This window comes from Meriones unguiculatus, chromosome 15 (genome assembly GCF_030254825.1).
Source record: "Meriones unguiculatus strain TT.TT164.6M chromosome 15, Bangor_MerUng_6.1, whole genome shotgun sequence".
NCBI classification, from domain to species: Eukaryota; Metazoa; Chordata; class Mammalia; order Rodentia; family Muridae; genus Meriones; species Meriones unguiculatus.
This window is the reverse complement of record NC_083362.1, coordinates 75,913,620-75,939,237: the sequence shown is the minus strand read 5'-3', so window position 1 is coordinate 75,939,237 and position 25,618 is coordinate 75,913,620. Positions and strand designations below refer to the sequence as shown.

Genomic DNA, 25,618 nt, shown 5'->3' with positions numbered 1-25,618 from the left:
CCAGAACCTTAAACACAAAACAAACCAAGTAACCTAGTCCATAATCAAAGAGGACTCGTGTCATGGAACGTGGGAGCTCCGAGGCACACTGTAGAATCCACAAAGCTGCATCTGTGCTTTACAGTTTCCATGTGCCCCACATGTGGAACGTCTGTCCTTCCCATGCACCACCGGTAAAATGTGTGGTGAGGTGGTCAGTGTGACTGTTATCAAGTTACAGCCTGGAGATATGCTTGTGAACAGCATGAAATAGCATGACACTTGTCTGGTGTCCATCCCATGAATATTTGTCTGTTGTGTGAGAGATGTGCGATGAGTACATGTGACACAGATATGGAGCAGCATATTCGTATGTACACTTGTATGCACACCAGTGACATAAGCCACGAGGAGTCTGCTGCATACACACACACTAGGTTTATCTGCAGAGACATTTTTACATCACAAAGTTGCAACCCCAAGAGACTGCATGTTCAAAACCGAAGGAGGAAACGGATCCATGACTGGATGGTCACATCCATGTTTGCGGACTGGGGGGAGGGTGGGTGGATGCCATACACAGTCCCACCAGAGGGTCACTAGGAACCTGTACTAAAAGTGCTCATGTGTAAACACCTCCCTCCTGGAAGAACTCAGACTTTTCTCCTTTTAGTGCAGAGTGTCAGAAGAGGCGCAGTTACCCTAAAGCCATTTCTTACGGCAGTGCCGGTGACCCTGACACCAGGTTCCTAACCTCTGCCATTAGGAAAGAGTTGTGTTTTCGAGTATATCGTGAGAGGTGTCTCTAGTTCTTAGCAAGCCCTTCCTTGCCTTTATTTCCATCCCTCTTTCTTCTGCTGGGTGTAGAACATTGGGTTGTCATGGCGGCTCTCTGGTACAAGGGATACACAGTGTTTTTTTGTAAATACCCCTACCCCAACTCAACTCCATTTAGTATTTTTACAAGAGCAGCCTGAGAACAAGGAATGGGCATTGACTCTGGTAGAGGCCTTGTTCCCACCCCTTGGACAGGTTGTACATGGCTTGTCAAAGTCACAGTGGCTACCAGTGCTGACCTGGCCAACATGCTCGCTTTTGAGGTTTGTCTAAATCACCCGGTCATGGTATGTCACTGACTGCCATTCCCACCCTGGGCTGTGAAGTGAAAAGCTGTGGCAGTGCTTTGTAGGGTGGACACTGGTTCCCTTTCCCAAGCTTTATGATGAGCCACCAGACATTCATTTTTGCTTGCCAAAGGAAGCCTCGTAATATAGAATCAAAGAAAATGGGGCACGCCCGTTCGCTTTCAGATTTTTGCATTTGGCAGTGTGTGGATTTGAAATCAGGTTAGTGGCACAGAGAGCTTTCTGAGTGGACAAGAGCTGTGCTCATTTAAACCATGTTTGCAGCACTAAGGAGCCAATGGCCTCTTTAGCAGTGGTGTGTGAAGCTAAACGTAGCTTTCCTCTGTGAAGCTATTTCCTAAACATATCATAAGCAGGCAGGGTTGGCAGGAAGCCCATCACTCATATGTGACAGTTCCCCCTGGGACATCGGCCAGAGAGCAGACCCGTCACCGAGGCCATTCTATTCACCTTTTATTGTTGCTATCTACAGTCATGGAGGTCAACAAGAGAGACATAGTCTTCCTGATGGATGGTTCCTCCAGCCTGGGGCAGCCCAACTTCAATGCCATCCGAGACTTCATTGCCAAAGTCATACAGAGGCTGGAGATTGGACGGGACCTGGTCCAGGTGTCAGTGGCTCAGTATGCAGACACCGTCAAGCAGGAGTTCTATTTAAACACCTATGCCAACAGAAAGGACGCCCTGACCGCTGTGCGGAGGATGAAGGCCCTGGAAGGCCCAGCCCTGTACACGGGCTCAGCTCTGGACTTCGTTCGAAACAACCTATTCACTAGCTCAGCCGGCCACAGGGCCGCCGAGGGGGTTCCTAAACTCCTGGTGCTGATCACAGGCGGTAAGTCCCTCGACGAGGTCAGCCAGCCAGCCCAGGAGCTGAAGCGGGGCGGCATCATGGCCTTCGCCATCGGCAGCAGGGCCGCCGATGAGGACGAGCTGAGAGAGATTGCTTTCGACTCCTCCCTGGTCTTCATTCCCGCTGAATTCCGCCCTGCTCCTCTCCAAAGCATGCTACTCAGTCTGCTGGCACCTCTCAGGACCCTCACCGGAACCACGGAAGGTATGATAGCCATGGTTTACACATGCAGGAGGGGATTGGCAGGCAGGGGGTTGGAAGTTTGAGAACTATCTGGTGATAATATTGATGTTTAGCCAACAGACCACTGTTTTGGGTGAAAACAACATTTATTTCAGGTTTAATTTTTCTGCAGGGTTGAAGCTGTAGAGTTGAAAATGTCATTCTGTAAATGCGGAAATGCAGATGATCTTAAACTGCAGCAGCTCGGGTTGCCTGCTTGTACAGCTTCTGGCCACAGAAGTTGCTCTCAGTTCTCTGTTTGACATCCCTTCTGTTTTCAATAGTACCCCTTTTCAGAAATCTCGCCTCAGCCAAGGACTGTCCTTTCCTGAGCTGACAGCATCTCTACTCAGAGAAGATGTAGTATGCTCAGCTTTTGACCCCTCTTTTCTCTCTGGATAAGGGGTTCTCTTCAACAGGAACACAAACTGATAGATGGGTGTGAAGGCTAAGCCCATGGTTCTTTGGCTCCCTCACTTACTATGATTGACAGTGTGGAGTGATTCCTAGAGACACTAAAGTTCTCAGCCTGTGAACTGTGTAAACAGCCTCTGTCCTCAAGGAGCAGAAGATGCATATCCTGGACTCCAGCATGCCCTTCTCACAGGCCTCACATGGAAGGGCTGCATGAACCTGCTGCATGGTGCCTGCTTGCTCCTCAGATCAGCCTGTCTTCACAGTCCTCAAGTTCTCTCTCTCTCCTTCCCTCCCCCTCAACCCTGAATCTACTCTTTTATAGCCAAAGTTAAATTTGATGAATGAACATAGGCTCCAGTTACAATGAATTACGATGAGGCTTGAGGGGAGTAATGAGTTCTATGTGTGTCCTTCAGTATCCATAGGGGACGGGTCAATTCCCTCTACCCATGGTTACAGAAATCCAAAGATGCTCAAGTCCCTTGTATAAGACGGGGAAGTGCTCAGATGTGACACATGCATACTCTCCCATATACTCAGTAACAAATGTGATGCTAGCATTATAGCTGGTTACATAGGAAGTACTGACAAGAGACAGAATTATATTCAGTACAAAACTTTGTTTATTCCAAATATTTTGAGCTTTAGCTGAATCCCTAGATATGGGAGCCACAGATAAATTTTTCTTCAAGCAAGTAATTTTGGCCAAACACAGGATATAATTTGCATTATAGTGTCACCTAACGTCACTGAAATCTGTGACAAAATGTATGACAAAAACATGCATTTTGGTAGTGAATGAAGGTTGATTCTGGCTCACAGTTTGAGGGTGCTGTCAACAGTGGTGGAGGGGGGCAAGGCAGAAAGAGCGTGAGGTAGCCGCTCACATTCACAGTCAAGGCAGAAAGAGCGTGAGGTAGCTGCTCACATTCACAGTCAAGAAACGAGAGAGATGCGTGCTGGTGCTCAGCTGGATTGTCTCCCGTACACCCTGCCCACGACCCCAGTTCACAGACATTTCGGGTGGATCTTCCTACCTCAAGAGCCCAACCTAGAAACCCCCTTACAGACAATACAGAGGTCTGTCTCCTAGCTTAACAATCACTCCTATGCTTGTGCTGTACCTCCGTGGAGGATCTCTCCTGGATATCTTATTGCCCAGGATTGAAATGACCCCAACAGGACAGTAGATAGCGGCAGGGGGTGAGGACTCCAGCTGGAGCACATGCTTTGATTGGTAGGTAGTCTTGAAGAAGGTGTGCTGGTAGGTCCGTGTGGGCTGATGTTTTCTGAGCATTGGGTAGAAAGAGCCCTGTCTGTGCCCCCAGGTGAGTCCCAGGGCCCCCAGCCGGCAGAGGTGGCCGTCTCTGGGGTGAACCAGAAAGGGCAGCACCCTTGTAGAGTTCGGTTCCAGGAAGGAAATGCTGTGTCTTAGGGTTCTGGCGATGTCGTTGGTTGTACGCCTTCTAACTCCAGCCCTTTGTCTGCCTTCGGGCAATCTGGCTTCCTGTACTTGGCTCTCAGTGTGCCTCACCAGCTCCAGCCACCGCAAGGGGGAAATATGCAGCCGCTTGCCATATTTTACCGGATGACATGCTCTGCCACGTTGACTTCCTCTGTGTTCTGAGTGTGACATGTGTGCCTGAGGGGGCACACATGGAAGCCCTCTCGGGGGCGTGTCTCACTGTGTTTTCTGTGCTTCACTGCAGTTCACATAAACAAACGGGATATCATCTTCCTTTTGGATGGATCCGACAACGTTGGAAAAAACAATTTCCCTTATGTGCGTGACTTTGTAACCAACCTAGTTAACGGCCTCGATGTTGGAAGTGACAATATCCGAGTTGGCTTAGTGCAATTTAGTGACACTCCGGTCACAGAGTTCTCTCTAGACACTTACCAGACCAAGGCAGAGCTGCTTGCTCACCTGAGGCGCTTGCAGCTCAAGGGGGGCTCCGGCCTGAACGCAGGCTCTGCCTTGAGCTATGTCCATGCCAATCACTTCACGGAGGCAGGTGGCAGCAGGACCCGGGAACACGTGCCTCAGCTGCTGCTCCTGCTCATGGCCGGGCCTTCCGAGGACGCCTATTTGCAAGCTGCCAATGCCCTGGTGCGCTCAGGCGTGCTGACTTTCTGTGTAGGGACCAACCGGGCGGATAAGGCTGAGTTAGAGCATATTGCTTTTAATCCGAGCCTGGTGTACCTCATGGATGATTTCAGCTCCCTGCCAGCTCTGCCTCAGCAGCTGATTCAGCCCCTAACCACATATGTTAGTGGAGGTGTGCAGGAAGTTCCACTAATCCAGACAGGTAAACCACCACCCCTCCCCCTCTCCAGAGGCCTCCCAAGCAGCGGTGGTCAGCGAAAGCCTGTGACCTGTGGAGGGATGGTGGGTTCGTTGGGGTTGGTCTGAAGACATGTACCAGCACAGTTAAGCTCTAAGTCTAGGACATTCAGCTGTGCCCTGTTCATGCTGTCTCCTGTTTATTTAGAAGCTGAGTGAGGTGAACATTCCATAGTAACAGTCCGCAAGGAAGTGGGAGAAAGGGAGAAGAAAAAGGAGGAAGGAGGGAAGGAGAGAAAGAAGGGAAGGAGATGGGAGAGGCTGACTGACTATTTCCTGGCATCCCTTCAAATTCGAGTCCCTCCTTTCTGTGGCATTCTACACTCTGCCATGTTTAAACTGTCTCCATGCAGCCATAGCAGACTAGTGTTTCCCTCAGAGAGACCTACCAGTTTGCTGCCTTCACCCGGAGGGTGAGCAAGTCTGAGCCAATGGCTTCCTCACTGAAGAAGTTCTCAGAATGGTTTAGGAGGATATTTACGTGGTATGGTGTGGCCTCCTTTTGCTGCCACTCATGTTTTTGTGGTCCAGTTTTGGTAAATTGGAAATGTTAGCAGAGGTCTGGACCCACCTCTACACTAAAGCATCAACAGGTAATCTTTGGAGTCTTAACTCTTGACCTTAAGGTTACTGGACACATGATTGAGTTTCAGTAGACCCATGTCAAAACAGGCATCCGTGGGGAGTTATTCTGTAACTGGTCTCCATCACAGAAGATTGAGGCCAGTTTTCTGCAGAAGCATAGAAAGGAACAATTTTGATGGTTTTATTTCTAACAACATGAAAACACTGTTCCCAGTGGTCTAACCTGCTGCAAGATCAGGCTGGGCAGGCTTTCCTTCGGCTTGCTTTGTCAAGACTGTCCGGTAGAATGGCCAGCCCAGTGCTCTTCCTTTGCAAATGTGTGCTGCCCTGGAACAACAGAGGCTGTGGCAGGCATCTCCTCCCTTGCTAGTGTAGCTATGTCAGATGAACCTGGTCAACTCCCACATCGCGTGGCAGTTCCAGGTGGCATGGACTTGGTGTCAGGGTCTCTCTGTTTACCGTGTCCATTTGCTTTTCTCATAGAGAGCAAGCGGGACATTCTCTTCCTCTTTGACGGCTCAGCTAATGTCATGGGCCAGTTCCCTGCTGTCCGAGACTTTCTCTACAAGATCATTGAGGAGCTTGATGTGAAGCCGGATGGGACCCAGGTAGCCATAGCTCAGTTCAGTGATGACGTCAGGATGGAGTTGCGCTTCACTGATCGCCAGAATAAAGCTGAAATCCTTAATCTCGTGAAGAGGATGAAGATCAAGACGGGCAGAGCCCTCAACCTGGGCTACGCCCTGGACTATGCGCTGAGGAACGTCTTTGTGAGGTCGGCTGGCAGCCGCATCGAAGATAACGTGCAGCAGTTCCTGGTACTGCTGGTGGCCGGTAGGTCGACAGACGCTGTGGCCGGGCCGGCCGGCTCCCTGAAGCAGAGAGGGATCATACCTTTCATCTTCCAAGCCAAGAACGCTAACCCCGATGAGCTGGAGCAGATCGTACCGTCCCCCGCATTCATCCTGGTCGCAGAGTCACTCCCCAAGATCGGAGACCTCCAGCCACAGATTGTGGGCCTCCTGAAAGCAGCACAGAGTGCAGGGCCTGTGTCAGGTAAGGCTCAGCGGGTGGACTCCCCGCAGCCCAGCCTTTAGCTTCAGAACTTTTGCAGAGGTTGCTGGCACTAGGTTCTCAGCTGAATCCTTCCCAGGGCTTACTGAGAGCATGGAAATTACAGGTTGTTTCCAGGGGAAGAAAAAGAACAGAAGTGGTCTCTCTCTGATTTTCTAACTTGTGTCTTGGAAGGATATGGGTGGATATTTTTAAAGACACTAGAATATGTCATTAAAAAGATGCATTATAGAGGTTTAGATATCAATAGTTTATGTCTTTAAAAAAACTTCCTGTGTGAGCCAGGCATCGTGGCACAACTTTAATCCCAACACTTGGGAGGCAGAGGCAGGTGCATCTCTGTGAGTTCAAGACCAGCTAGATCTACAAAGTGAGTCCAGAATACCACAGAGAAACTCTGTCTCAAAAAAAACAAACTAACAAACAAAACAAAACAAAACACACACACACACACACACACACACACACACACACACACACACACAGACTGTCTGATAATGAGGCTATGTTACAGCTAAACAGTTTACCTTGGCATCAAGTGTCAAGTGATATGCTTTAGGTGGCTATCACCAATATAAGTCTTTTATTTATGTTCATTAAAAACTAAAGACATTAGAGAAGGCAGATGAATTCAATTCCATCATGAAGGCTGCATTAAAATTTCTCACTCCCTTCAGCTGGTATTTAACCAGTCTTCCTTCATTTGGTGATAAAATGAATGTACATATTTTCCCATAAATGATAACATGGGAATATATATTTCTTTTGATTAAACATTGGGACCCCAGAGGCTCTTTTCTGACACACCTATAGATGTGTGTCCAGTCCTGCATGAGTCACCGGTGTTTCTTTCCAATTTCAGGCGAAAAGGATGTGGTGTTTCTGATTGACGGCTCCGAGGGTGTCCGGAGTGGCTTCCCACTGCTGAAGGAGTTCGTGCAGAGAGTCGTTGAGAGCCTGGATGTGGGCCCCGACCGCGTGCGCGTGGCCCTGGTCCAGTACAGCGATCGGACCAGGCCTGAGTTCTACCTGAACTCCCACATGGACCAGCAAGGCGTCATCAGTGCCATCCGCAGGCTGACGTTGCTGGGTGGCCCGACCCCCAACACGGGGGCAGCGTTGGACTTCGTGTTGAAGAACATCCTGACCAGCTCCACCGGGAGCAGGATAGCCGAAGGTGTGCCCCAGCTCCTGATTGTGCTAACGGCCGAGCGCTCGGGGGATGACGTGAGAGGCCCCTCGGTCGTCCTGAAGCAGGGTGGGGCTGTGCCCATCGGCATCGGCATCGGGAACGCCGACATCGCTGAGATGCAGACCATCTCCTTCATCCCGGACTTCGCCGTGGCCATCCCCACCTTCCGGGAGCTGGGGACGGTGCAGCAGATCGTCTCTGAGAGGGTGATCCAGCTCAACCGTGAGGAGCTGAGCAGCTTGAAACCAGTGTTTCTGCCCTCACCTAGCGCAGGTGAGGAGTTGGGGGTGGAATTTCTGAGTTTCCCTCCACTTAATCACGTTGGCTATTTGCTCGGACTGGGTGCTACAAAAGCATTTCAGTCTTGTTTCCTCCATGGTATAGAGCTGTGTGAGAAACTTGGAGCCTTTTTTGCGCGCGCGTGTGTGTGTGTGTGTGTGTGTGTGTGTGTGTGTGTGCGTGCGTGCGCGTGCGCGAGCATACACAGAGCCTCTTTCTTGTGAGTCCAGACCCATGCTTCCATAGCACTTGGTTCCTGTTACATTCACTCTCACACACATCAGAGTGGCCACTTGGTACATTTTCCCTATCTTTCTGTCTAGCTTCCTCCACACTCTTTCCCTAAGTCTTGCTCTCGGCTGCAGACCTTGAATCCCACTTCTTAGAGACATTACAAGTAAGTTGAGGAGAATGTTCAGAAACCTGTGCTTGGTCCCTCCCCGTGATGGTTTCATATCTCAGAGCGCTCTGGTTTTCTGGGACGCCTGTCTCTTCCACCCTTCTCTTTGCACCCGCTCAGTACATCCTCTTCATGTTCACCCTGCTCCTCCATCCCCCCTCCCTTCTCCACCGGATGCTTCTTCTCATGATCAATGTGCATTGCTCAGACCAGCTCTCTCAGTGCCCACTGCCCTCCAGCAGCGCCCTGCACTGTTAAGAGGCCTGCGTGAGCACTGTGCAGAGTCGGTCCTTCTGTCCACCCTGAACCACGCCAACCCATTGTTCACCCTTCCTCAGAAAGTGCGCTTGTCCAGAGCACCCCAGCTGGAAGAACTGGAGGCTGCCTCCCAGCACTGGTACCTGGCCAGTGGGCAGCTCTTGCCACAGCTGAAGCCTCCTTCCTAAAACACCATCCTCATCCTGATGTAGGTGCAGCTCTTTAGTTTCTGCTTCCCTCTGACTCACCCCTCCATGCCTCTTGCTGGTCCCCCTTTTGTCTGACATTCAGATGTGGAAACACACATCTTTGGCCTGCTGTTTTTACTATAGTCCTTGGTACTGGGATTCCTTGCCCACGTGGCACAGATCCAAGGACAGACTAGGAAGTGGCTCAAGAAAGCTTGAAGTCTGGCATCCCTGAGGCTGAAGGTCACGGTCCTATCTCCCTCACAGGTGCTAGCAGCAAGAAGGATGTGGTCTTTCTCATCGACGGATCCCAAAATGCCAGCCCTGAGTTCCAGCACATCCGCACCCTGATTGAGAGGATAGTTGAGTACCTGGACATAGGCTTCGACACCACCCGGGTAGCAGTCATCCAGTTCAGTGATGACCCCAAGATGGAGTTTCCCCTGAACGCCCACTTCAGCAAGGATGAAGTGCAGAACGCTGTGCGCCGGCTGCGGCCCAAGGGGGGGCGGCAGGTCTACGTCGGAAACGCTCTGGAGTACGTGCTGAAGAACATCTTCCAGAGGCCGCTGGGGAGCCGGATAGAAGAGGGCGTCCCGCAGTTCCTGGTCCTCATTTCATCCGGGAAGTCTGCCGACGAGGTGGGTGACTCGGCAGCGGAACTCAAGCAGTTTGGCGTGGCTCCTCTCACCGTAGCCAGGCACACAGACCAGGAGGAGCTGGTGAAGATCTCCCTGAGCCCTGAGTACGTGTTCTCGGTGAGCACCTTCAGGGAGCTGCCCAGGCTGGAGCAGAAGCTGCTGACGCCCATCACCACTCTAACCTCGCAGCAGATCCAGCAGATTCTGGCCAGCACTCAATATCCACCTTCAGGTAAGACCCACGGAGGCTCTGTTGCTCTCCTAGCATATTTTAAATTAAAATTTCACACTGGTATGTATTACAGGCTGAGCACACACACACATGCACACGCGCGCGCGCGCGCGCACACACACACACACACACATGCACACACACACACACACACGTGCACACACACACATGCACACGTGCACACACACACGCACACACACACGCACACGTGCACACACACACATGCACACACACACATGCACACGTGCACACACACACACGCACACGCGCACACACACACACACATGCACACACACACGTGCACACACACGTGCACACACACACATGCACACGTGCACACACACACACACATGCACACACACACGCACACACACACACACATGCACACACACACGCACACACACACGCACACACACACACACACACACACACACGTGCACACACACACCGTATTTATTTACTTTCTCCTTTTCCTCCTCTCTGTTCTCCTAGTCCGGTGGTTCTCTGCCTTCCTAAGGCTGCTCCACCCTTTACTACAGATCCTCATGTTGTGGTGACCCCAACCATAAAATTATTTTCATTGCTACTTTGTAACTATAATTTTGCTACTGTTTCGGAAAGTAATGTAAATATGTGTGTTTCCTGATAGTCTGTAGCGAACCCTGTGAAAGAGTCGTTTGAGCCTGCAAGGGGTCACAACCCACAGGTTGAGAACCTTTGCCCTAGACAATTTAACTTCTATTTCACGTGCTCTATACCCCTATGGTTTTATGTGTCTTTATAAAATCTATTAACCATAAATGAGAGAAAACATGATAACAATAGCCCTTCTAACACTGGCTTAATTCACTCAATATTATCTCTAGGTGCATTCACTTTCCTGAAAACAATGTAATTTTGTTCTTTATTGCCTAGAAAAAAATTACATTGTGTATGCTAGCCACATTTTCTTGAGATTCCATCTTACCCCAGCAAGAATGGTCATTTAAAAATGAATAACAACAAATGCTGGTGAGGATATGGACAAAAAGGTGCCTTGTGCATGATGCTGGGAGTGTGAACTGGCATAGTCACTATGGAGACCTCTATCACGGTTTATCAAACTACCAAAGAGAAGTCTTTTATAAAATCCTGACACACCACTTCTGTGTGCTTATTTAAAGGACTCCAGATCAACACACCACAGATCAATGCTCTCTGAAGAGCAAGTTAAGGAACCAACCTAGGTGTCCAGTGACTGAGGAATGGAAAAAGAAAATATGGTGTATCTCCTGCAGTATTTTTGATATAAAAATATACCAGGCTCTAAGGCTCTAAGTAAAATGTCCTAGTTTGCTTTCTATGGCTGTGATAAAAAAGCAACTTGAAAAGGAACAGGCTTATTTTTATTTGGCTTATTAGTTCTGATTACAATTGATCATTGAGTAAAGTCAGGGAAGGTTAGGAGCTCAAGCAGGAGCAGAGATAGGTATCCTGGAGGAATGGTGCTCACTGACTTGCTCTCCATGGCTTGCTCATTTCACTTTCTTATACAACCCAGGATAAATAGCCCAGGGGTGGAGCCACCCACAGAGGGCTGGGCCCTCTCACATCAATCATTGAGAAAATGCTCCTACAGATTTGCTCTCAGGCCAGTCTGATGGAAATAATTCCTTATCTGAGATCCTCTCTTACCAGAGTGAGTGTAGTTTATGTCAAAAACCAACCAGCCAGAAGGGAATTCAAAATAGAGGGGTCCTCCTTTGCTTTCAGCCTAAGATCACCAGAACACACTGTAAATAAGGTGGCTTTGTCTGTCAGTGTGGCACAGGGAGATGGGGGCTGCTGCTGAAGGACAGACAGGGTCTGAGTTTGTGGTAGAGAATTTTGTGAAAAGCTCAAGGCAGGGGGTGCTTTGGCCTGGATATGTGGCTGCACAGAAGTTTGAGGTAGTCCTGGAGGAGGCCATTGTCATTAGTCTTGTCTAGAAGGAGGACGCCCTGGGAGAGACTGAAAATGCAGAGCTGCCACTCCTACTCACCAGAATAGGGGCTGCAGGCCACCCTTGGGGTTTAGACAATGCTCCTCTTTGTAGAAAGGCAGATTTGGCAGGGTTCTTTCATCTTTTTCTTGCCCCATCAAGGTCAGAATCTGCATGATCCTGAAATCATGGGCCGGTGCTCAGCAGGGGACCCCAAGGCTGTGACCAAAGCACATGCTTCCCAGTTTTTTCCCTTTCTCAGTGAATGGCTTCATTTCATAATCAGCTCAACACTCCACTTTGTACTATTGCACCGTAAAAGCCCAGAGTTGAGGCAAAAACCAGGTCAAAATTATCTGAGAGGCAACATATTAGTTTAGCTAAAGAGTATTCTGAGAGGCATCTCGAACTCCACCAAGAAAATGTGGCTCATCTTTCCCAATAGAGTCTGGTTAATTTTATACAACTTGAATATCTTTAATTCAAAATGCTTGGGACGAGAATTGCTTCAGATTTTGGATTTATTTCTATTTTGGAATATTTGTATATTCATAATGAACTAACATGGGCATATGGGACCGAAGCCTAGACATCAAATTATTTCTGTTCCTTATAGACCTAATGCAGCTAATTTTGTGCAATTAAAAAAAAAGACTCAGAATAAATTAAACTGCACAGTATCGAGTTTTGCCCTAGTTAAAAACCAAGTCATGTGAAGAAAAAAGAAAACAATAGTAAAAAGAAAAAATAATGAATGCTATAGATTCATTAAAACAGAATTTAACAGATCAAGGAATATAAGAAAGTCAATATCTGGGGACAGTTAACATGACCCTTGGCATACAGCATGTCACTGTGGGAATCCTTCTCCCATGGATGGAGACAGGGGTCAGCAAATGTGGGGTGCCACGTGGGGTTCATCTTCCTGGTGAACACTGTGGACAAGTGAGGATGGCTGACCTCAGCTCTGTCTCTCTTTTCATATGAGAGAAATGTTGGCTCTAATGATCCCAGTCTCCCTAGTGGTTCTTGCCCCGAATTCATGATTCTGTCACTATGGCAAAATAGGATTAGTTTCTCAACATTCCCCATAGCTTTTCAGTTAGTAGTAACCCAGCCCACAGGCCAAAACCACACTAAGGCTGACTGAGAGAAAGTTCTGGAGAACAAAATATTTGAAGTAGTTCTTACCTGCACTTACAATACCAACATTTTTGCTTATAAAATGTGTGTGTGTGTGTGTTAGAGGACTACCTGCAAGAGTGATTTCTCTCCTACTGTGGGATCTGAGACTTGAGCTCAGGTTATCAAGTATGCTGGCAAGCACCAACCTGGAAAACTCAACTTTTAATGACTAAGTTTCAAAAGCCCAACACCTGTGTTGGAATATAACTTCAGGGTTGGATCACAATGGGTGCACAAACATGAGTTCCAGAAGCTGAGGCAGCGGGAAAGCCAGGGCAGGGCCGCACAGGAACTGAACTCCACTTTTTCCTTTGTCTGCAGTGGTCGAGAGTGACGCTGCCGACATCGTCTTTCTGATTGACAGCTCCGATGCCGTCAGGCCTGACGGCATCGCTCATGTAAGAGACTTTATCAGCAGGATTGTTCGCAGACTCAACATTGGCCCCAACAAAGTGAGGATTGGAGTCGTGCAGTTCAGCAATGATGTCTTCCCCGAGTTCTACCTGAAGACCCACAAGACACAGGGCCCTGTGCTGGATGCCATACGGCGCCTGAGGTTCAAAGGAGGGTCTCCTCTGAACACCGGCAGAGCCCTGGAGTTTGTGGCAAGAAACCTCTTTGTGAAGTCTGCCGGGAGCCGGATAGAAGATGGGGTCCCTCAACACCTGGTTGTATTCCTCGGTGGGAAGTCCCAGGATGATGTGGCTAGGCATTCCCAGGTCATCAGGTCATCGGGCATCATGAGTTTAGGAATAGGAGACCGAAACATCGACAGGACAGACTTGCAATCCATCACCAATGACCCCAGACTGGTCTTCACTGTTCGGGAATTCAGAGAGCTGCCCAACATAGAAGAGAGAGTCATGCTTTCATTTGGACCCTCTGCACCTACTCCTCAGCCTCCTGGCGTAGACTTACCTTCTCCTTCGCGGCCAGGTATGCGCTGTCTGATGCAGGGTTGCAGAAAGTGGTATCAGCTAGCTTGCTTTGACAACTAGCTTGCTTTGCAATCATTTTCTCCTCTCAGCTTTGTGTCTACAGACATTTGCTTTGCAATCATTTTCTCCTCTCAGCGTTGTGTCTACAGACATTAGGAAGAAATATTGGGAGAAATAGCTCATTTGAGACTGTAGAGGGTAACATGCTCCCTCCCAAAGCATGTGGTCATCAATCCTTCAGCTTTCCTGAGGTTAACTGTAGAGCTACTGACGGGCTTGATGTGGCTGTCCCTGGGTATCACATACTTGGGCTGGACTCAGCCAGTCTGTGTCCCCCTGGACACACACTCATGGTGGCTTATGTATTGCGGTCTAGGGCACTTTTTTTTTCTTTGACTGATATGGTCACCAGGACTATCCTACATACAGCCTCTCCATGTTCCAAGTTCTCGCCTATGAGACTCTAACCCAATTCCTCCAGACCCCTCACCTCGCTTCGCTCCTCCCTGTCACTCAGACACTTGGTGCATTCAAGCAGGGCTGGCTTTTCTGGAGGATCCACAGTCCCTGTTTGCCTCTTCTGAGCTGCGTGAGCTGCATTCCTCACACTGTCTCCAGTCTCCTCCTTTGGTCTAATATTGATTATTGGAGTAGAAGCTGGACGCAGCTGAAGCCGAGGCGTCTCCTTTCCATGTTTTGATGGGTCTCTCCCGACCCTTCCTTGCTCTGTCCCTAAGTCATCTCTCCTCGCTCCTGCCAGAGGATATCTCTTACCTTTGACCAAAAAGATAAGCATCAGTGGCATTTCCTGAAATGCTGAAATGGAGGAGTACCGACTTCAGGTCCCTATTTGCTCTCACAGCACTGGTCCATGCAGTCAGGCAACTGGGGCCTGTCTGCAGAGTTTATGCCTCCTTTTCCATTTCTTTAGGTGACCCGTCACTTATCTCACAGTTTTTAGTGTACTGTCTGCAGGATGGAGCCAGAGGGGCCTGGCATAGAGTGAAGGCTCCTCACCAACAAAGTAGAGGAAATGTTAGTTTTATTTTATTTTTTTTTTTATTTGTATTGTGTGTGTTCATGTTCTTAGCTTGGGGGCCTGAGCTCTCCTCATCTTCCTTGCTGTGCTCACTTGCAGAGAAGAAGAAGGCAGACATTGTTTTCCTGCTGGATGGTTCCATCAATTTTCGGAGGGACAGTTTCCAGGAAGTGCTCCGCTTTGTATCTGAAATAGTGGACACAGTCTATGAAGATGGTGATTCCATCAGAGTGGGGCTGGTCCAGTACAACTCAGACCCCACGGACGAATTCTTCCTCAGGGAGTTTTCTACCAAGAGGCAGATCATTGATGCCATCAGCAAAGTGGTCTACAAAGGAGGCAGGCACGCCAACACCAAGGTGGGCCTGGAGCACCTGCGGCTGAATCACTTTGTGCCCAGCGCCGGCAGCCGCCTGGATGAGCGGGTCCCTCAGATCGCCTTCGTGATCACGGGCGGGAAGTCGGTGGAGGACGCCCAGGATGTGAGCCTGGCCCTCACCCAGAAAGGCGTCAAGGTGTTCGCTGTCGGCGTGCGGAACATCGACTCTGAGGAGGTGGGGAAGATAGCCTCCAACAGTGCCACGGCGTTCCGGGTGGGCAGCGTGCAGGAGCTGTCTGAGCTGAGCGAGACGGTCCTGGAGACCCTGCATGACGCCATGCACGAGACCCTCTGTCCCGGTGTGACGGATGTTTCCAAAGGTAATCGGCGAGGGCACAGCTCGCTTTCCTGCTGATGCTGACTGTCCCTCAGTGCCACCTTGTGAGTCCTCCACGCTCACCTACGCACTGTTCTAGAAGGTTCTCCCAGGATAGGAGTCAAAGTCTTAAAAGCTTTAGTTTTGTGTTTTTGTTTTTTCTACTATTTGATTCCCCAGATGGTTTAGACTCACTTATCTTTAAAGACATTTTTTTTTTCTTTTGAAACATAATCTGCTTTGAAGCCTAGACTGACCTGGAATTCACAAAATCCCCAAACAGGATGGTGCTGGGCTTATAGGTGTGCCTCTCAGTTGCAGATATATATTTATTGGATCAGCTGACTGGGTTGGGACATTTGTCTTCTGAAGTGTTTTTAATTTAAAATACCAACTCGAGCCTCAAGATGGTGGTGCATGGCTTTAATCCCAGCACTTGGGAGGCAGAGGTAGGCAGATCTTTGTGAGTTTGAGGTCAGCCTGGTCTACAGAGCTAATTCCAGGACAGCCAGGGCTACACAAAGAAATTCTGTCTCAAAAATAAACAAACACCAACTCGAGATATACTTAAATATCAAATGTACATTATTGTGCCCAACTCCTCCACTAAAGAGCAAACATATATTCAGATGGTCTGAAGTTCTGGTTCCTGGCCCTCAGAGGAGTCATATGAAGTTGCTCCTCTGAGTTCACACCTGGAAGATCTCATTTGCTCTTTACCTGCATCTTTCCTCACCAGCCTGCAATCTGGAAGTCATCCTGGGGTTTGATGGATCTCGAGATCAGAACGTGTTTGTGAGTCAGAAGGGCCTCGAGTCCAAGGTGGACGCCATCTTGAACAGAATCAGCCAGATGCAACGGATCAGCTGCAGCGGCAGCCAGCTGCCCACCGTGCAGGTGTCGGTGGTGGCCAACACGCCCTCGGGGCCAGTGGAGGCCTTTGACTTTGCGGAGTACCAGCCCGAGCTGTTCGAGAAGTTCCGAAACATGCGCAGCCAGCACCCGTACGTCCTCACAGCCGACACGCTGAAGCTGTATCAAAACAAGTTCAGGCAGTCGTCTCCCGACAGCGTGAAGGTGAGCAGGCCTGGGCTGGGAGCACTCCATGCCGCGGGAGCTCCTCTCCGTGAAGCTCGTCCTGAGTGACTGGCATCCATCACAGTGGGCAGGACGGGGTTGTCAGCACCCCTGAGGGAAGTCGCTTTCTTACGGAATGACCATAATTCCATGTGTCTTCTTCCTCTTGAGAGCTTCTCTTGGCCCCCAACAGCCTAGAAGAGTTGGATTTGTGACGGATTCATTTTTAGTTATAGTCCTGTTAAGTAAGATATGTTGATTGTATTCCCTCTGTACACATACATATACACACACATCACACAGACATACACACGCCTCCATGACACACAGACTCACTGCAACACACATAATACACATACACACATACCACATTGTACATATACAAAACATATACACTCACCACAGTGTACATCCACACAAACACACACATCATACACACATTTCCATGCCACATATACATGTAACATACACACACATACTCACCACACTGCAATACACATAATACACACACACATACTATGTACACTCAGGCTGCCAAACAAAATACCACAGGCATGGTGCCTGAAGCCACAAGAATTTCTTTCTCAGGGCGCTGGGGGCTGGAGGTCGATGTTAAGGCCTGGGCAAGGCTGCTCTGCGCTGAATCCTCTCTGCTTGACTTGTGAGTGGCGGCCTTCTCCTTGGCTCCTCCCATGGCCATCCCTCTGGCCGCTTGTGGCTCAGGCTTCTCCCTACGAGGTCACCAGTCGGACTAGAGCAGGGGCCACAGAGCGTTCTTACTCAGCTGGGATGCTTCTTGAAGATCCTGCCTGCAAGTGCAGGCATATTCTAACATACCAGAAATTGGAAATTCAATGAGTTTTTGAGGGAACACAGGTCAGCCCAGCATACTCTCATGGGCACACGTACACACACACACACACACACACACACACACACACACACACACACAATTTCTAGAAACTGTATCCCACAAGTAAGAGAATGCAATGAACTACTTTCATTGTCATTGTTGCTTGTAGCTTCTAAAGATAAATCAAAGATGGATGCACATTGCTTGATGTCACACATTGACAGCACAGTGAGTGCCCTTGACCTTGGCCTCCAGTCTCCTCAACTGTAGATGAGGCATTTGAACTCGCCAGGACCCCTCAGTTCTCTTCCTACCCTCTGTGACGCTCCCTGAAAGTATGGGTGAACCTTGACTCCTCCATTGCTTACAGGTAGTCATTCACTTCACGGATGGAGCAGATGGAGACCTGGCTGACTTACACAGGGCATCTGAGGAACTCCGCCAGGAAGGTAGGTTCCAGGCTTCCTCAGTGTGAGAAGTAAGCCCCTCCCCTGCCTTCTCAAGTGTTAGTTCCTTCAAAGCCATCACATACACTAGGGATGGGATGAGCTGAGTAGAATGTCATCATACCATCAGTTTCCAGTTATTTAGTATTTAGAACACTAAGTTAATAGAACAACACAACCAACATTAACACTAAAATTAATGTACACATAACTAATATAAAATAAACCACATAAGCACTTCTCAAGCAGTCATGCCAATGACTGCACGGGTAGCACTGCTTGGTCACGTGAGCTTTGGAATGTCCCGGTGCTGACTATCAAGCAGCTGCCAATGCCGGAGGCTCTGGAACAGTGGTTCTCAACCTGTGGGTCGATACCCCTTTCACAGGGTTGATCCACCTGCACAATCCTACTTTTTAGTTATTCCTTCTCTCACAGTGGAGTGGACCCTGCTGTGACCTGATTTAAATGCTCCAGTTCTCCTCATGATATACATGCCTGTGTAGCGACAATTTGAGAATTTTGGTTTCTTTTAAAAACACAGAAATATTACAAGAATGTGTTTTTGTTTTAATTGAAGGTGTTGGGGATGTGGGGCTGCCTTGCAGCAGCTGACTATGCTTTGCCTCGTGCTCTAGTAGAGGCGTGATTTGACCAGCTGCAAACAGTTTCTGGGATTGTATGACATTTAGAATTCTGGGAACTTTTCAGAGCATGTAAATGCTAGGACCCTGAGAAGCTGGATCAGTGGTTGTTGGTCTTTCATGGGCAGTTGTTGTTTGTTGGTTGTTTGCTGTTGGCCCTTTGTTAAGTAGCTGTGTGTAAAGAAGAAACAACAACCAGAAGAAATTGCATACTTGCCCTAAGGAACTTGATGCCCCTAATCAGTAGAAAGTAGTCTAACAATAATGTTGTTCCCTTTCTGACCCAGCTTTATTCAGGGAGCTCTTTCCTTTCTTCTCTATTCTTCTCCCCACTCCCCTCTTTCATCTAGTGTTAGGAGGTTGAAACTGCGGAAGAAACCGGGTGGGGAAGGCTGGGAGAAGGAAGAATCCACCAAGTAGCAAATGCTGGCTACACTCCTGGTCTGCAGGGTCAGAGGTGACTTACCTCACTTGTGTCCCTTCAGTAACTCTGAAGAGTTCTGGATTCCAATTCTTCCTAGAAACAAACTGGTTTCATTAAACACATATGGGTCACAGCAAAACTTTACTGTGACATTGTCTTTAAAAATACAAAAGGGGGCGGGGTGGGCTGGGAATGTTACCTCAGTTTGCATAGTACCTATACTTTGTGCCCCATTTTGGTGGTTTAAGTCCTAGGACGACCACAAACGACAACAAACAAACCAACCAAACCAAGAAGCACAAAAACAAACAAGCAAAATCCCTGGAACCACATAGCCAGAGAGATGGCTTCATGGGTAAGGGCAGCCACCACCTGGCCTACTGACCTCAGTTCTGTTTCCAGGGACCCACAGGGTAGAAGGAGGAACTGATTCCTGAAAGGGGTCCCCTGACTGCCACATGTGTTCATGGTGCTTGTATCCACCCCCCAAAACCAAATAAATATAAACTGAACAACAACACCCAGCAATCAGATAACAGAGTAAAACCAGAGTCAGGAAAATGAAAACCGGCTCTCTGATGACTAGGCGAGGTGTGATTAATGGCTGTTTTCTCGCAGGTGTCCGAGCCCTGATCCTGGTGGGCCTTGAACATGTGGCAAACCTGGAGAGGCTGACGCAGCTGGAGTTCGGGCGGGGCTTCATGTATGACCGGCCCCTGAGGCTCAACTTGCTTGACTTAGACTATGAACTGGCAGAGCAGCTCGTGAGTCTTTGTTTCTTCTAGAGAGTTACACACACACACACACACACACACACACACACACACGCACAGTAATTTAGATATTTGGCCTCTCTAGACTGGCAAAGCCAGATGTGTTGGTGGCCTGGTGACTGGGGGGAAGGGTAAATGGATTTATCATGAGATTCACTTTAGGCCTGCTTTATGGCTGTATGAGTCCTGGATATTGCATCTGTCTCTTCTGCATAATGGAATCAAGAATATGCAGAGAAAGAGAGACTGAGACCTCTTTCAGGTAGAGAAATCCTCTCCCTGCCTCCCTTTCTGGGCTTCTTTCTCAGTAAGAGCAGTTGCCTCTTGGGAAGGGGAGTGGAGGTGGGGCGTGGTCAGTGAATCTCAGTGACTAAGGGACTGGGAGAATCCCTTAAGAGTGGGAGGGACCAGGGGCGGGGGTGTGGTCAGTGAGTCTTGTGACTAAGTCTGTAAGAGTGGGAGGGGCCAATGCTGGCCCTTCTTTCTTGCCACCTCATTCTGTCTTAAAACACACACACTTTTTGTATCCATTCCTCAACTGAGGGACATCTGGGTTGTTTCCAGGTTCTGGCTATTACAAATAAAGCTACTACGAACATGGTTGAGCAAATGTCCTTGTTGTATACTTGAGCCTCTTTTGGATATATGCCTAGGAGTGGTATAGCTGGATCTTGAGGTAGCACCATTCTTAACTGTCTGAGGAAGCGCCAGATTGATTTCCAGAGTGGTTGTGCAAGTTTACATTCCCACCAGCAGTGGAGGAGGGTTCCCTTTTCTCCACATCCTCTACAGCATATGCTGTCACTTGAGTTTTTGATCTTAGCCATTCTGATGGGCATAAAGTAAAATCTCAGGGTCGTTTTGATTTGTATTTTGATTTGTATTTAAAGGATGTTGAGCATTTCTTTAAGTGTTTCTCTGCCATTCGATGTTCCTCTATTGAGAATTCTCTGTTCAGCTCTGTACCTCGTCTTATAATTGGATTACTTGATTTGTTGCTGTTTAACTTTTTGAATTCTTTATATATTCTGGACATTAGCCCTCTGTCAGATACAGGGTTAGTGAAGATCCTTTCCCAATCTATAGGCTGTCATTTTGTTCTGATGACAGGAGCTCCACAAGGAGAGCTACAGAACCAAAAAATCTGGGCACAGGGGAGACTGATACTCCACACAAGGACTATGCATGGAGATAACTTAGAACCCCTGCACAGAAATAGCCCATGGTAGTTCAGTGTCTAAGAGGGTTCCCCAATAATAGGTACAGGGACCATCTCTGACATGAACTCAGTGGCTGGCTCTTCGATCACCTCCATCTGAGGGGGGAGCAGCCTTACCAGTCCACAGAGGAAGATAAAGAAGCCAGTCCTCATGAGACCTGATAAGCTAGGGTCAGATGGAAGGGGAGGAGGACCTACCCTATCACTGGACTGGGGGAGGGGCATAGGAAAAGAAGAGGGAGGGAGGGTGGGATTGGAAGGGAATGAGAGAGGTGTCTACAGCTGGGATATAAAGTGAATAAACTGTAATTAATAAAAATTAAAAAATAAATTTAATAAAAAATATAAACACATAACAACATAAAAAACAGCATGTTTTTATTGGGATATAAGCAGATTCAGCCTAGAACAGGAGAGAAAATGGAGGCTCTAGGAAGCTCATTGCCAGAGGGTACATGCAATCAGTGCTAGCTCTGTGGCTGGAAATGTGTTTGGGATATGTGAGGTCAGGGTGGCTGAGGGAGGGATACAGAGGTGGCTGATGACCCAGACTGTGGAGGTCGTGGCTTGGAGCCCAGGGTCCCACATGCTGCTCTAGGGTCTCCTCCAATCAAGTACTGATTTCCATGATTCTGACCATGGCTCAGAGGAAGGTAGGCCATTGATTTCTAATTTAGAATTTTCTTCAGTCTCAGCCAGCTTCGATATGTTGTTTGGATTTTATATCTGAGGTTTGGACATATGGAGGTTTGTATTCGCTAGTGTTTCGTTGCTGTGAAGAGACACCATGACAAGGCAACTTTTATAAAGGAAAACATTTAATCGGGGCCGGCTTGCAGTTCAGAGGTCTAGTCCATAAGCATCATGGCGGGAAGCATGGCGGCACCCAGGCAGCCATGGCGCTGGAGAAGGAGCGGAGAGCACTGCATCTAGAGCTGCAGTTAGCAAGGATAGCTTGAGGATAGCTTGAGCCCTCCCCCACAGTGACACACTTCCTCCAACAAGGCCGCATCTCCTATGGGCAAAGCATGATTCTATGGGGGGGGGGACGGACCATATAAACTCAAACCACCCATCGGTTACACTGAAAATTCCAACCTTGAATGTCCGTGTTGGAAACTTCTGGAAACTGGGTCTAGTGTAGGATACTGTGGATAAGAATGACCATAGTTGGTTGCTTTTTCCCTTCCACCAATGATTCCCCACCCTGTGCTGACCGCTGAGCTCTCAGCTGCAGCCAGCCCTCGAGGGAGTGGCACTAGGTGGCTCCATTACATGTGCGGCAGAATGGGACCGGTGCCAGCACTGTGGTGGTTCTCTGTTTTCTCTTGATGTTTATTTACTTTTTTCCTCGGCAGGACAACATTGCTGAGAAAGCTTGCTGTGGGGTTCCATGCAAGTGCTCTGGAGAGAGGGGAGACAGAGGGCCCATTGGCAGCATCGGGCCGAAGGTACGACAGTTGTGCTCTTCTCACCACAGGCCAGACTCCAGCTCTGACACTCCTTGGCTGAGTGACTCTCCAGTAACATGGATGAACATGAGAGAGGGAGAAGGGCCCTCGCTGTATTTCCAGTTCTGGGGTCCAAGGTGCTGCTCTCAGCCTGGTGTCCCCATGGTGTGTCTTGCTGGTGATGGAGAAGGCACAAGCTCCTGCCACATTCTCCTCTTCCACTAGGTGGGACGGACTGCCCTTTGACATCTGGGTACATTTCATAATGTGAAAGCCCATGCATAGCCTTTGGCAGCCTCACAATGTGGGTCAATGGAGCCCTTAGTGTTTGCCTTGAAGGAGTGCCACCAGCTCTCTTGGAAAAGAAAGAGCCTGAAATATCCCCGTGGAAAGAATCATCCCTGAATAGAGAGCAAGTGGGAGCATGGTCACCTCGGGGCAACACTGACTGCCACTGAGCGAAGCAAAGGGACGGCTGCGACGCTTTATGTGATACGGGAACTCCTGTGCTTTATTTCAGGGTATCTCCGGGGAAGATGGCTACCGAGGTTATCCGGGTGACGAGGGTGGACCTGTAAGTAAATGCTACCCTGTCCCTCAAGATTTTCCTGGCTCCTATTCTTCCCCGGGGTGGGGGGGGGACTGAACGGTGGAGTTTGTAACCCGTCAGGTGGCCAGGGGCCATCTATTTCCTAATGTACTTAGCCATTTCCATTGCATCCCCCCGCTATCAACAGTGAGGTTCTTTGACTGGGTCAAGTATGTGTGTGCAGAGCACAGGGAGATGCCATCTGTGGAGTGGAGTGGAGGAAGGTTAGACAGAGGAGCACCGAGTTTATATGTCCAGTAAACACATATGAGCAGAAACTGGTGCTTTGACTCCCCCAGGAGCTGGAGACTGAAGCTGTTGGCAAATGTAGCCTGGTTACAGTGACGCCCTCTCTGTTCTGTAGGCTGTTCTCTGAGACAGACAGGACAAGGGACTCCAGCTTGCAAACTGCCTTTGTTTTCTTTACAGGGCGAGAGAGGCCCCCCTGGTGTGAATGGCACACAAGGCTTCCAGGGCTGCCCAGGCCAGAGAGGAGTCAAGGTACAGTATGGAGTTGGGGCATACAAGAGTCAGGACAGAGTGGGAGGGGAGGGGAGGATGCAGCCTCTCCTCGTGCCTTGGGGAGTGAGGGTAGCAGGCTGGGGTTTCTCCACTCTCAGAGCCCAATTCCCAGGGCCTCTCACTGAAGGCAGCTCTGCATTAGTGGAGAAGCAGTTTCCTGTGGAAATATTGAGTAGCCGGGAGCCAGTCATGAAGTGCAATAGGCTGGCTTGGGCCTGGGAGAGGCAAGTGAAAGAGGTACAGGAATGAAGTGCAGGATCCAGGGTTGTCTGTTTGCTGACATGGAGAGCAGCGGTGGACGGGAAGGGCCCGCCTACTGCACGTTACGAGCTGGCCTGCTGGCTTTGGAGTTACCGATCCTTTCCCAAGTGTTCACCTCCAGGCAAACTCACTTTATAACACCCCCCTTGTTGGGGAGACAGGAAGCAAGCCAGAACGTATGTTTAACATAGAATCCTCAGAACCGGAGGCATTCAGACGCAGGCAGAGAGATATCACTTGGCTTCTGCCCAAGAGGGACTGGCTGCCTTTCACTCATGTTTCCTCTGTCCCCTCACCTTCCAGGGCTCTCGAGGATTCCCAGGAGAGAAGGTATTAAAGTTTGCTTGTTTGTTTTAATGAGCCCTCTCCCCCCAATACTTCTTATTTTTCCTTGCTGCAATAACTTGTTACACTCACTGTCTGTCTTTCTTCTCAGGGTGAACTAGGAGAAATTGGCTTGGATGGTCTGGACGGTGAAGATGTAAGTGACTTTCCTTCACTTTGCTTCTACTCCTGAGGTCCCAGTCACCGGCAGTCCATAAGAGCTGTTGTCTCATTGCATGACCCATTCTCTTTGTCCTTACAGGGAGACAAGGGGTTGCCTGGTTCCTCCGGAGAAAAGGGAAGTCCTGGAAGAAGGGTAGGTGTTCCCTTATCTCACTTCTTGGGGTGGAGGGGGCACGTAACACCTTCTCCAGGGACCACTCAGTATGCTTTCCATGGTTTCCTCGTCTCAGCTGGAACACCCTATCTGCTGTTTCCTTGTCGGAAAGCATGTCCCACAGGGTGGAGACTAGTTGTATCACAAATGAATTCCCAATGCCTGTCACTGACTGGCTCTCCAGGAAACATTTGTGTACTAGCTAAACACATTAGAAACATTTTGATATGGCTTGGGAATGGAAAGATGTCTCAGCCGCTAAGACACATTAATCTAACAGAGGACCCAGTTCAGTTCCTAGTGCTCTGGTTGGATGTTTCAGAACTGTTGCTCGATCCACTCCAGGGGATGTGGTGGCCCCTCTGGCCTCTGCAGATACTGCAACAAAGGCAGACACATACACATACTAACAAAGAAAATAAATCTTAGGAAAGAAGTGATTTTCTTTTCCTGCTTCATGATAAATGGAAAAAGGCAACAGGTGTTCTTATGAGGCTTACAAAATGAGGAGTGTGATTTTGATGAATGATGTGGAGGTTTACAGCCTGAGAGTTACGGTAAATAAACTTGGATGCATTAGAGATTCTGGCCAGAATAGCAGACATCCGCTATTGATTACAGAAGCAAAGCAATCGACCGGAGCAATAGATTCAATCGTTTTCTTCACCATAGCAACCATCCCACACCTGCATATATCTTGTGGCATCATGTTATAAATTTCAAATACTTGCTCAAATACTTGTCAAAGAAAAATCCCACCAGAAATATCCAGTTTTAAACTTGCGCTGTGTGATTGGTTTAGGGTGACAAAGGACCCAAGGGAGAAAAAGGCGAGAGAGGAGATGTTGGGATTCGTGGTGACCCGGTAAGGAAGACTTCTTTATTGTGGATTTCATGGGGAAGGGGCTAATGGGAGAAGAAGAAAGGAGTGCTTTACATTTGGAAATTGTTTTAAAACATGGAATTTATCTTTTCCTTTCAAATTTGGGGGTCATTGGAGATGATTTGTTTCCAGCATAAAAGGCATTTACAAGTCTCTTGGTAGGGGCATGTCTGAGGGTCTTTCTGAGAC

General features: G+C 48.8%; 1 protein-coding gene across 5 annotated transcripts in view; it reads left to right on the top strand.

Annotated features, from left to right (window-relative positions):
- Col6a3 (collagen type VI alpha 3 chain) overlaps positions 1-25,618 on the top strand; it is an 83,233-nt gene that overhangs the window by 28,986 nt on the left and 28,629 nt on the right. For 3 of the 5 annotated variants that reach the window (XM_021657422.2, XM_021657424.2, XM_021657425.2), the window contains 17 exons: positions 1,597-2,181; positions 4,326-4,925; positions 6,029-6,601; positions 7,482-8,084; positions 9,204-9,809; positions 13,276-13,890; positions 15,031-15,630; positions 16,366-16,703; positions 17,927-18,005; positions 19,689-19,834; positions 22,421-22,513; positions 23,034-23,087; positions 23,532-23,603; positions 24,189-24,215; positions 24,322-24,366; positions 24,472-24,525; positions 25,349-25,411. In XM_021657422.2, coding sequence (XP_021513097.1) covers positions 1,597-2,181; positions 4,326-4,925; positions 6,029-6,601; positions 7,482-8,084; positions 9,204-9,809; positions 13,276-13,890; positions 15,031-15,630; positions 16,366-16,703; positions 17,927-18,005; positions 19,689-19,834; positions 22,421-22,513; positions 23,034-23,087; positions 23,532-23,603; positions 24,189-24,215; positions 24,322-24,366; positions 24,472-24,525; positions 25,349-25,411 — 5,153 coding nt within the window. The remainder of the gene's footprint in view (positions 1-1,596; positions 2,182-4,325; positions 4,926-6,028; positions 6,602-7,481; positions 8,085-9,203; positions 9,810-13,275; positions 13,891-15,030; positions 15,631-16,365; positions 16,704-17,926; positions 18,006-19,688; positions 19,835-22,420; positions 22,514-23,033; positions 23,088-23,531; positions 23,604-24,188; positions 24,216-24,321; positions 24,367-24,471; positions 24,526-25,348; positions 25,412-25,618) is intronic. The other 2 variants (XM_021657423.2, XM_021657426.2) reach the window with 1 other exon arrangement.